The 12,805-nt window shown below is 44.8% G+C and overlaps 1 protein-coding gene across 3 annotated transcripts in view; it reads left to right on the forward strand.

Annotated features, from left to right (window-relative positions):
* The first annotated feature begins 1,185 nt into the window (after positions 1-1,185).
* PAIP1 (poly(A) binding protein interacting protein 1) overlaps positions 1,186-12,805 on the forward strand; it is a 36,303-nt gene continuing 24,683 nt past the window's right edge. The window contains exons 1-3 of one of the 3 annotated variants that reach the window (XM_059694818.1): positions 1,186-1,654; positions 2,163-2,308; positions 12,617-12,802. In XM_059694818.1, the coding sequence (XP_059550801.1) occupies positions 1,408-1,654; positions 2,163-2,308; positions 12,617-12,802 (579 nt within the window). In that variant the 5' untranslated portion in view covers positions 1,186-1,407. The remainder of the gene's footprint in view (positions 1,655-2,162; positions 2,309-12,616; positions 12,803-12,805) is intronic. The other 2 variants (XM_059694816.1, XM_059694817.1) reach the window with 2 other exon arrangements.

The raw sequence follows: 12,805 nt of genomic DNA on the forward strand, positions 1-12,805 counted from the left end.
CTAGCTTTCTTCCCTGACTTCATTAATTTTGCTAACCATCAACAGCACAAATCATTTACTCATGATTGCCCTCATTAGGGCCATTTTTCTCAATCATTGAGGTGAAGATGTGAATGTTTTCTGTCTTAGCAAGAAGAGAAAAAGGTTAATATGAGTTTTTGTTCCTAATTAAAATGATTCTCAAGATGCCACGATTGAGAAACAGTAAGCCCTGCTTAGAATATAGGGCTACACTCAATTTGGTGAGATGTTGCAATCTAACAGTAAATAAATAGATTTTTTCCTTCTTTTCATTACAAATATTCATCCTTACTTGACTTTGGCACTGTCAGGCCTTACAAAAACAGTAATTTACACATGATGTCTATAGAAATTTTCTGTGCAACCCGGTAGCCAGTGGCCACATGCAGCTATCGATCACGTAGATGCCTAATCACAACCGAGATATGCAGAAAGTGTAAAATACACATTGGATTTTGATTAGCATGAAAAAAAGAAAACATCTCATTCATATTTTACATTGATTTTATGTTGAAATACCATTTTGGAGATGGCGGGTTAAATACATTAAGATTCATTCCACCCGTTTCTCCTTACTCCTTTCATGTGGCTTCCAGAAAACGTGTAATTTCCTAAGTGACCTGCCTTTGTGACTCGCACTCTATACTTATTGCACAGCCCTGGTACATGAAAAAGAGGGGCGTTTCATTGAAAAGTAGTGTATTTCCTTAAAATTTCCGCGGGGGAAGAATAGGGAAGCGACTGAGCATGGTCCCAGGGCTGCAGTGAAGGAAAGGCGGGGGCGTAGCCAGACTCTGCTCGCGCCCGGCGCTAACGGAGCGGGTGGCGGCGCTTCCTCCAGGGGAGCGGCGGGTGCGGGTGCGGGTGCGGGTTCGGGTCACCTGCGCGCCCACGAAGGTGCGCGTCCGCGAGCGCCGGTGCCGGCCCCTCACCCCCTCCCCCCGCGTTTTTATTTTCGCGGCCTCAACCGTCGGCCTCCCGCTTCCCTCCGAGCCGCACGGCCTGGGCCGGGCCGCCGGGTAAGCGCCTGTCCCCGAGCCGGCCCCGCGGCGGCGGCACGGACGCCCCGGCGAGACGCCCCGGGCCGGCGGGGCCGCGGCTGCCCCCTCGCGAGCGGGGCGCGGGCGCGCCGGGGCCTCCGGGCCGCGGGGGGCCGCTGTGACCCGCCGGGAGCGCCGCGCGGAGGCGGGCGGCGGGCTGGAGGGCGAGCGGAGCGGCAGCTGCGGGCGCGGAGGGCGGGCTCGGCGCCGGGGCAGCAGCTGCCGTCGCTCTGAGGCCCGAGGCCGGGCCGCGCCTGCCGGTCCATGAGCCCCGAGTGAGGCCGGGCGCCTCCCCTGCGTCCCCGAGCGCAGCGCAGCGCCGCCGCGGCCGGAGCGGAGCGGGAGCATGTCGGACGGTTTCGATCGGGCCCCAGGTGCTGGTCGGGGCCGCAGCCGGGGCCTGGGCCGCGGAGGGGGCGGGCCCGAGGGCGGCGGTTCCCCGAACGGAGCGGGGCCGGCGGAGCGGACGCGGCCCCCGCCGCAGCCCCCGGCGCCGGGCTTCCAGCCGCCGCCGCCGCTGCGCCAGCCGCGGACGGCCCCGCCGCCAGGGGCCCAGAGCGAGCTCCCCGTCGGGCCCGCGCGGCCGCCCGCAGGTACGGAGCCGCGCCTCCCGCCCCGGTCCCCGGCCCGTGCCCCGTCCCGTCCCCCGAAGCCGCCCCGGGGCCCGCGGGGTCGGGTGGGCACGGCCCGCGGCGGGTCCGGAAGGGGCCGCGGGGGCCCTTTGTGCGCCCGCGGGGGAGGGGCCGGCGCGGGCCCGCGGGCGGCGTCCCGGGAGGAGGCGGCCCGCCGCCCCTTCCCCGCCCTCGGAGGGGACATCTTGGGCGAGCCGCCCCCCTCCCCAACCGCCTCCGGCAGCGGGAGGGGACCCCGGGCCTGCGCCGCGGAGGCGCGTGCGTCCCGGGAGGAGCTCGGGCCGGTCTTTGTTCCTTCCTGCGGGCCCTGGGCGCCTCTCCTGCCACGGCCTGGCCTCGCGTGATGGTCCTCGTGTGGCGCTCAGGAACCAGCCCTTCTCAGGTGGCTTTTCGGCACATCGTTTATTACACAAAGGCGTGGAGGCATCTCACACACACCCCCCCCCCCTTTTTTTTTTTCCATTCTCAGAACAAACGAGACCCCAGGACAGCATCCCCCTGCAGAACTCGGAGCCCGCGATGGCCAAACCCCAGGTGGTCGTCGCCCCGGTGCTGATGTCCAAGCTGTCTGCGAACGCCCCTGAGTTCTACCCCTCGGGTTATTCCAACTACACGGTGAGTACCGCCCTTCCTCAGCTCGGGGTGCCCAAATGCGAGGGGTGCCCAAATGCACCGGCGAACGTGCTTCCGACCTCACTCAGCAGCACGCCGGCGCTTTCTGTGCTGACACAAAGACATGAGTGCATGCATGGAGCTCGGGGGAAGCAGAACCGACTCCAGGGTCTGTGTTGTAGTTCGGTTCAGGGTATCAGAGTGTGAGCTTGAGAGCAGACGTTCTCGTCTGTTTTGTTCTCAGCATCTGCAGAGTATCTGGAGGCTGGAAAACTTGATGTAGGCAAGCTCCCTCTCCCCCCTTCAACCTATAAAGCTGGAATTTTTTGGCCAGACTTTATGAATAACATACAGAATAGGGGCCTGGCAAAGTGTATTTTTTAATTTGAGTTTAGTAAGATAGGCCCACTGATAGATTTAGGGTAAATCAAAGTGGTTTTGAGGCAGACTAGTTTTTGGTGTAGGTTTTTGAATGTTGAGAAGTACACATCTGGGCTCTGTTAAGTTGAAGTAGATGATGGTAATTATTGTTATGTGGAAATGTAGGGGATTTTGATAAAGTGTTTCCATAGGTATAAAGAACTTGTAAGCTTTCAGATTCATCTTTGTCAATAACATAAGAATTTAAAAAATTGGTCATGTTTTTCTTAAATACCAGGATGAAACAGCACAATTGGGGTGGGTAGAAAGGAATTTGTTGTGCTAAATAAATGCATAGCAATTAATTGTAGGTAAGTGGGGCAGGACCATTCTGGATTGATGAAATAATAAGTTTAGCATAAGTCCTATCTTTCCTGTGTTCTTACCTTCATTGCCATAAAACAAACAGAATAGTGTGCATAAAGGTTAGCTCAAAGTTTCACAAAGTGAACACTCGGGCAACCAGCACTGAAATCAATAACAGTTTTGCCTCTTCTCAAAGTTTATATGAATGGAGTCATCCTGAATATATTACATTTGTTTCTCACTTTCCTTCAATCAAAATTCACCCATGGTGTAGCATGTAATTGGAGGCGACTTATTCTCAGAGGTGACTTATTCCATTGTGTGATCTTACCACAGTCCCATTGGTCTGTTGAACACTGGCGTAGCTTCCGCTTTGTGGCTATTATGAATAGGGCCGCTATTTCTGGCCATGTCTCGATGGATATACACCCTTGCCTCTGTTTGGTACTAACAAGGAATGGAATTGCTGGGACATAAGTAGCCAGCTTTGGTAGACACTGCCCACTAGTTTTCCTGAGACTGTTCAGTCTACGCTTGGAGTAGTGTGTGATTTCCAGTTGCTGTGTTAGCTTGACCACCACTTAATATTTTCTCTTTTTTAAGTTTAGCCATTCTAGTGGGTGTGTAGTATCTGGTAGTTTTAGTTTGTATTTACCCACTAACTAATGGTGGCACTCCTTTTTGTTACCTTTATTTTGCTTTCCTTCCATATTTGATAGAAAGTATGGGAAAACTATATTCCATCCTTTAGAGCAGTGGTTTTCAACCTTCCTAATGCCTCGACCCTTTAATACAGTTCCTCATGTTGTGGTGACCCCCAGCCATAAAATTATTTTCGTTGCTACTTCATAACTGTAATTTTGCTACTGTTACGAATCGTAATGTAAATATCTGATATGCAGGATGTATTTTCATTGTTACAAATTGAACATAATTAAAGCATAGTGATTAATCACAAAAACAATATGTAATCATATATGTGTTTTCCGATGGTCTTAGGCAACCCCTGTGAAAGGGTTGTTCGACCCCCCAAAGGGGTCGCGACCCACAGGTTGAGAACCGCTGCTTTAGGATCTCCGTGCATCTTAGACTACATTAGGAAAAGGCTTTGGGGCTGGAAAGTGTAGGCATAATGGGAAGAGCAGTTGATTTGGGCTGAAAGGAGCCACCAATCATGTAAAGTAGAAGGGAGACTAGTTTGGATTCTTGCCAGAAGATTATATTTGGCCCAGACATGAAAGAAACCGTTGGAGACCTGTGAGTAGTTGAATAAACTCTTCAGGGTACTTACCTTCTAACAGCCACAGAGTTCTCCATCTGCTTTTCTCCCTGTTGACTGAGCTGTTTTATGATAAGGAGGGATGTAGTTTTTTCATGGTCCTATACCAACTAGTTTTACAGGTGACTCCTGGGCTAGCTATAAAGCAGAGTAATGGCTGTGTTAGTCTACTTACTTTGAGCCACTGGCATCTTCTAGGCATCCTTTGATATCCTCTAATCAGCTTCTTCTCTGCTTAATTCCCTAGAATGCATTGCAAGCTAGAATGGCTCCTGTATGTCTTCTTAGACCCTGTTGCTGCCCTTTTTTTAAAGCATTTTTAACAAGTTACCAATACTTAAATTAGATATTGCAAATCTGAATTTTGTGGTGTCATGAAATCATAAGATTTGGCCACACTAGACTGTTATTTTGGTGAAAGTTGGTTGAATAGAAGCAGCCACTTTAGACAGTGTGTGTGAGTTTGAATTTGCGCACTGGCTCACTTCATTTGCTTGGAATACACCTGGATTCTAAGCATTCAAGTTTGCCACCCTGCTCTGGTACATTCTCCAGCCTCTATCCATTAACCATCTGCCACGGCTGAGAGTTTTCTGCATACCACTTAGTCTCCTGACTCTTGGGATAAGATCGTTTTTTCTTAATCCTCACCTGAGGATGTTTTTATTGACTTTTTTTTTTTTTTTTTAAGAGAGAGAAGAAGAGAGGAAGAGAGAAAAAAGAGAGAGAGGGAGAAACATTGATTGGTTGCTTCCTGTATGTGCTCCGACCGGGGATCCAACCTGCAACCTTTTGGTGTACAGCAGCGGTTCTCAACCTGTGGGTCGCAACACCTTTGGCGGTCAAATGACCCTTTCACAGGGGTCACCTAAGACCATCCTGCATATCAGATATTTACATTATGATTCATAACAGTAGCAACATTACAGTTATGAAGTAGCAATGAAAATAATTTTATGTTTAGATCACAACATGAGTATTTAAAGGGCCAGAAGGTTGAGAACCACTGGTGTACAGGATGATGCTCCAACCAACTGAGCCACCTGGCAGGGCAGGATCTTGTGAGGGAAACTTTTTCTTGCAGTGACCATAATCCACAGTTAGCTATATTCGCTCACTCATTCAACAACAGTTTAACACCTATCCTGAGTCAAGTACTGGGGGACAGCAGCGAGCACCATGGACAAAAATTCCTACGTTCATGGAGCCTCTATTCTAGTGGCCTCCTGGCTTGTTCTCCCGTAACTCCTTGAGTCTTCTTCTTAGACATGAAAATCTATTGCTTGGTGTCCTTGAGCTGGATCTGCTTTCAAGAAAGCATGGTGCCCTGGGCTGGTAGCTCAGTTGGTTAGAGGATCATCCTGATATTCCAAGGTTGCAGTTTCGATCCCCGGTTAGGGCACATACAATGAATGCATAAATAATTGGAACAACAATGTTTCTACATATATTTCTCCCTTAAATCAATAAACAAAAACTTTAAAAAAAGAAAGCATGCTTTTTCTAAAAGCCATTTTGATAGGCTTTTGCTGTGCTTTCTTAACCCTTCTAGAACTCTAAGCCATTCTATCTCCAGTTCTCCTAATCCCACTGCTAGAATTTCCTGCTCTCTATTACCATTGAGTTCTGTATCCTCCTATTCCTGACCATTGTTTTTCTTTTTTTTTTCCTTTGGTTTATTTTAATGGAAGTCTAGATATGGCAGTCAGAGAGTCTCCTACCACTGTACACTATGATGAAATTATATAGTCACTTACTGTATATATTTCCATGTCCTTAAGAATTAACAGACAGACAGATGACAAGCCTTACTAGCTTTTTTCAAAAATTGTCAAATATCTATTAGGATATGAGAATGATATAATGAATCCTCATGGCCTTGTCAGTTAGCTACATGTGGCCATTCTTTTTTTTTTTTTAATATATATTTTTTATTTCAGAGAGGAAAGGAGAGGGAGAGATAGAAACATCAAGAATGAGAATCATTGATTGGCTGCCTCTTGCACACCCCCTACTTGGAATTGAGCCCACAACCTAGGCATGTGCACTTGACTGAATCAAACCCGGGACCCTTCAGTCCACAGGATGATGCTCTGTCCACTGAGTCAAACCAGCTAGGGCTACATGTGGCCAGCCATTGGTTCTATATCCCTGGCCCCTCCTCCCCTCCCGTTGCAAATCTTAGATCTTATTATATCCATAAATAGATTAAAATCTTAATTTTTTTTAATTTTATTTTATTGCTTACAGTCTTACAAAGGGTATTACATATGTGTCCCTTTTTTCCCCCCGCCCTTGACAATCCCCTGGCCTCCTCTACCCCCCAGTGTCTTATGTCCATTGGTTATGCTTATATGCATGCATACAAGTCCTTTGGTTGATCTCTTACACCCCTCCATCCTGCCCCCCACCCCTCCCCGGCCTTCCCACTACAGTTTGACAATCTGTTTGAGGCTGCTCTGCCTCTGTATCTATTATTGTTCAAAAGTTTATAATGGTCTCTATTATCCATGAATGAGTGAGATCATGTGGTATTTTTCCTTCATTGACTGGCTTATTTCACTTAGCATAATGCTCTCCAGTTCCATCCATGCCGTTGCAAATGGTAAGAGTGCCTTCTTTTTTACAGCAGCATAGTATTCCATCATGTAGATGTACCAGTTTTCTAATCCATTCATCTACTGATGGGCACTTAGGCTGTTTCCAGATTCTAGCTATGGTGAATTGTGCTGCTATGAACATATGGGTGCATATATCCTTTCTGATTGGTGTTTCTGGTTTCTTGGGATATATTCCTAGAAGTGGGATCACAGGGTCAAATGGGAGTTCCATTTTTAGTTTTTTGAGGAAACTCCATACTGTCTTCCATAGTGGCTACACCAGTCTGCATTCCCACCAGCAGTGCACGAGTGTTCCTTCTTCTCCACATCCTCTCCAGCACTTGTCGTTTGTTGATTTGTTGATGATAGCCAATCTGACTGGTGTGAGATGGTACCTCATTGTTGTTTTGATTTGCATCTCTCGGATGATTAGTGACTTTGAGCATGTTTTCATATGTCTGTTGGCTTTCTGAATGTCCTCTTTTGAAAGGTGTCTATTTAGGTCCTTTGCCCATTTTTTTATTGGATTGTTTATCTTCCTTTTGTTAAGTTGTATGAGTTCCCTATAAATTTTGGAGATTAGGCCCTTATCAGATATGACATTGGCAAATATGTTTTCCCACGCAGTGGGTTTTCTTGTTGTTTTATTGATGGTTTCTTTTGCTGTGCAGAAGCTTTTTATTTTGATGTAGTCCCATTTGTTCATTTTCTCTTTAGTTTCAAGTGCCCTAGGAGCTGTATCAGTGAAGAAATTGCTTCGGCATATGTCTGAGATTTTGTTACCTTTGGCTTGTTCTAGAATTTTTATGGTTTCCTGTCGTGCATTTAAGTCCTTTATCCATTTTGAGTTTATTTTTGTGTATGGTGTAAGTTGGTGGTCTAGTTTCATTTTCTTGCATATATCTGTCCAATTTTCCCAACACCATTTATTGAAGAGACTATCTTGGCTCCATTGTATGTTCTTGCCTCCTTTGTCAAATATTAATTGAGCATATTGGTTCGGGCCGATTTCTGGGCTCTCTATTCTGTTCCATTGATCTATATGCCTGTTCTTGTGCCAGTACCAGGCGGTTTTGAGAACAGTGGCTTTGTAATACAGTTTGATATCTGGTATTGAGATCCCACCTACTTTGTTCTTTTTCAGGATCACTGCAGCTATTCGGGGTCTTTTTTTATTCCAGATGAATTTTTGGAGAGTTCGTTCTAGATCTGTGAAGTATGCCGTTGGTATTTTAATGGGAAGTGCATTGAATTTATAGATTGCTTTGGGTAGTACAGACATTTTCATGTTGATTCTACCAATCCATGAACACGGTATGTTCTTCCATCTGTTTATGTCTTCCTCTATCTCTTTTTTCAACGTCCTGTAGTTTTCTGAGTAGAGGTCTTTTACCTCTTTAGTTAAGTTTATTCCTAGGTAGCTTAATTTTTTTGGTGCGATGGTGAATGGAATTGTTTTTATAATCTCTCTTTCTGAAAGTTCACTATTGGTGTATAGAAATGCCTCAGATTTCTTGGGGTTAATTTTGTATCCTGCTACATTGCCAAATTCATGTATTAAGTCTAGTAGCTTTTTGATGGAGTCTCTAGGGTTTTGTATGTATAATATCATGTCATCTGCCAATAAGGACAGTTTTACTTCCTCTTTTCCAATTTGGATGCCTTTTATTTCTTCTTCTTGCCTAATTGCGATAGGTAATACTTCCAGTACTATGTTGAACAGGAGTGGTGAGAGTGGGCATCCCTGTCTTGTTCCTGTTCTTAGGGGAAATGGTGTTAGTTTTTGTCCATTGAGTATGATGTTGGCTGTGGGCCTGTCATATATGGCTTTTATTATGTTGAGGTATGATCCTTCTACTCCCGCCTTGCTGAGAGTTTTTATCAAAAATGGGTGTTGGATTTTGTCAAATGCTTTTTCTGCATCAATTGATATGACCATGTGGTTTTTTTCTTTCAATTTGTTTATGTGATGAATCGCGTTTATTGATTTGCAGATATTGTACCATCCTTGCATCCCTGGGATAAATCCTACTTGGTCATGGTGTATGATCTTTCTGATGTACTGCTGGATCCGATTTGCTAAGATTTTGTTGAGGATTTTGGCATCTATGTTCATGAGGGATATTGGCCTGTAATTCTCTTTCATTGTGTTGTCTTTACCTGGTTTTGGTATTAGGGTGATGCTGGCTTCATAGAATGAGCTTGGAAGTGTTCCTTCCTCTTGAATTTTTTGTAGTAGTCTGAGGAGGATAGGTTTTAGTTCTTCCTTGAATGTTTGGTAAAACTCCCCAGTGAAGCCATCTGGTCCTGGGCTTTTGTTTGCTGGAAGCTTTTTGATGACTGCTTCAATTTCTTCCATAGTTATTGGCTTATTGAGATTTTTAGATTCTTCCTGATTGAGTTTTGGAATGTTGTATTTTTCTAGGAATTTGTCCATTTCCTCCAGGTTGTCTAGTTTGTTGGAGTAGAGCTGTCCATAGTATTTTTTAACAATCATTTGTATTTCTGTGGGGTCTGTTGTTATTTCGTCTCTATCGTTTCTGATTTTGTTTATTTGGGTCCTCTCTCTTTGCTTCTTGGTGAGTCTGGCTAGAGGTTTGTCCATCTTGTTTATCCTTTCAAAGAACCAGCTCTTGGTTTCATTGATTTTCTGTATTGTTTTTTTGGTCTCTATGTCATTTATTTCTGCTCTAATCTTTATTATCTCCTTCCTTCTGCTCACTCTGGGGTTTTCTTGTTGCTCTCTTTCTAATTCTTTGAGTTGTAGAGTTAGATGATTTACTACCATTTTTTCTTGTTTTTTGAGATAGGCCTGTAGAGCTATAAACTTCCCTCTCAGGACTGCTTTCATTGTGTCCCATAGGTTTTGTATTGTAGTGTTTTCATTGTCATTAGTTTCCAGGATGTTTTTGATTTCTTTTTTGATCTCATTGTTAACCCAATCAATATTTAATAACATGCTATTCAGCTTCCAAGTGTTTGAGTATTTGGGGTTGTTTTTATTGTAGTTTATTTCTAATATTATGCCATCGTGGTCTGAGAAGATGCTTGGTATGATTTCAATCTTCTTGAATTTGGGGAGACTTTGCTTGTGACCCAATATGTGGTCTATTTTTGAAGATGTCCCATGAGCACCTGAGGTGAACGTATATTTTGTGGCTTTGGGGTGAAGTGTTTTGAAGATGTCTATTAAGTCCATCTGATCTAGTGAGTCATTTAGGATTGGTGTTTCTTTGCTGAGTTTTTGTCTAGCGGATTTATCCAGTGATGTCAGTGGTGTATTAAAGTCCCCTACTATGATTGTATTGTTGTCGATCTCTCCTTTGATATCTTCCAGGAGTTTTTTTATGAATTTGGGTGCTCCTGCATTGGGTGCATATATGTTTATCAGGGTTATATCCTCTTGTTGTATTGATCCCTTTAGTATTATGAAGTGGCCTTCCTTATCTCTTGTTATGGCCTTCACTTTGAGGTCTATTTTGTCCGATATAAGTATTGCTACTCCAGCTTTTTTTTCATTTCCATTTGCCTGAAAGATATTTTTCCATCCCTTCACTTTCAGTCTGTGTGAGTCCCTTCTAATGAGGTGGGTCTCTTGTAGACAGCAAATATATGGGTCATGTTTTTTTATCCATTCAGCCACTCGATGTCTTTTGATTGGACCATTTAGTCCATTTACGTTTAAAGTTATTATTGAAAGGTACTTGTTTGTAGCCATTTCTATTTTTTGTGTGTGGCTGTTTTCTGGGCTTTTTAGTTCTTCTTTTTACACCAGTCCCTTTAGCATTTCTTGCATTGCTGGCTTGGTGGTGATAAACTCCCTTAGCCTTTTTTTGTCTGTGAAGCTTCTTATTTCCCCTTCAATTTTGAATGATAGCCTTGCTGGATAGAGTATTCTTGGATTCAGTCCTTTGCTTTGCATCACTTTGTAAATTTCTGTCCATTCTTTTCTGGCCTGATGTGTTTCTGTTGAGAAATCATTTGACAATCTAATGGGAGATCCCTTGTATGTAACTTTCCGTCTCTCTCTTGCAGCCTGTAAGATTCTCTCTTTGTCCTGAACATTTGCCATGGTAATTATGATGTGTCTTGGTGTGGGTCTTTTCGGGTTCACCTTGTTTGGGACTCTCTGGGCTTGTGAGACTTTTTTCTTCCCCACCTCAGGGAAGTTTTCTGATATTATTTCTTCGAGTAGGTTTTCTAATCCGTGTTCATCTTTCTGTTGTTCTGGCACCCCTATTATTCTTATGTTGTTTCGTTTCATGTTGTCCCAAAGCTCCCTTAGGCTCTCTTCCTGTCTTTTAATTTTTTTCTCCAATTGCAGTACAGTTTGGGTGTGTTTTGCTTCCTTGTCTTCTAATTCACTAATTCGGTCCTCCGCTTCTCCTCGTCTATTATTGATACTTTCAATGGTGTTTTTTATTGCAGCTATATCACTCTTCATTTCTTCTTGGGTCTTACTTAAATTGTTGATTTTTTCATCTGTTTCTTCTAGCTTCTTCCATACGTTATTGATTTTTTCATCTGTTTCTTCTTGCTTCTTGCATAGGTAGTTGACTTTTTCATCTGTTCCTTCTAGCTTCTTGCATAAGTTGTTGACTTTTTCCTCCGTCCGGTTTATGCACTCTAGGACCCTTATTCTGAATTCTTTTTCTGTCATGTTGCATGCCTCTATATCATTTAGCTGCTTTTCTGGCGCGTCCTCTTTTTCTTTCCTTTGGGGGTTTCTTTGTCTACCCATGTTTGATCTCACTGACATATCTAGACGTTGAGTCATTCAGTGGCTGCTCCCTGGGTGGCAGTGACTCCTTGGGCTGTGGTTGCTCTTCGGGCAGTTGCGGTAGCAGCTGCTCCTCAGTTGGCAGCAGCTCCTCTGGTGGGTGCTGTCCACAGCTGTGGTGGCTCTTCTGGCTGGTGGGGGGAGGTTTCACGTACAGCTGCTGTTCCTCAGACAGAGGGTGTGGTGCTCAGGAGGCTGCTGTTGCTTGGATCTGCTTTCCAGGGGAGCTCTGCCCTTCCCGGCTGCAGACAGTCTCACCAGCTGAGTAGTTTCGCCAATTTGGGGTGGGTGTTATTAGTTTCAGCTGCTTACTCCATTTGCTCCGGGAGACAACCTGGGACGTGTCTGCCTATATCGCCGCCATCTTCCTTCTTCTAAAATCTTAATTTTGATATTGGTATTATAGTGAAATATTGGTTTAAGCTTTGTCAGCCATCTTGTAAATCTGTCAGGGATGAGAAGACAATTCCCTGCCTGGCTAGATGGAGCCCTTCTGTTAGAACATTTTGGCCATTGGGCAAAATTAAGTGGACTTAAGCTTCTATAATAATAAAAGGGTAATATGCTAATTAGACTGGATGTCTTCCGGACATCCTTCCAGAAGTCCTTCTTGACGAAGCCGGGGCCAGAGGGAAGCCAGCTGGGTTCTGGGTGCCTGGGGGCGGCCTGGGGGAAGCCAGCCTGGGTCCCAGGTGCCTGCTGGCTGCTGGAGGAGGGAAGCCCGGGTGTCGGAGGGAAGGCAGGCCTACTCTTGAACAAATTTTTGTGCATCAGGCCCTCTAGTTTTATTAATAAAATAACTTTTATCATATGAAAGATCCTTTAAAAAATTATTTGTGCTGGAACCATCTTGACCTAAAGCTGCCTCATGTTCATTTCCGCCAGTTGCACGCTTAAAACTTTTCTTTTTAACTTTGCATCTACAGGAATCCTATGAGGATGGCTGTGAGGATTATCCCACTCTATCTGAATATGTTCAGGATTTCTTGAATCATCTTACAGAGCAGCCTGGCAGTTTTGAAACTGAAATTGACCAGTTTGCAGAGACCCTGAATGGCTGGGTTATAACAGACGATGCTTTGCAAGAACTTGTGGAACTCGTCTATCAACAGGTA

Source organism: Myotis daubentonii, chromosome 4, assembly GCF_963259705.1.
Source record: "Myotis daubentonii chromosome 4, mMyoDau2.1, whole genome shotgun sequence".
Taxonomy (NCBI): Eukaryota; Metazoa; Chordata; class Mammalia; order Chiroptera; family Vespertilionidae; genus Myotis; species Myotis daubentonii.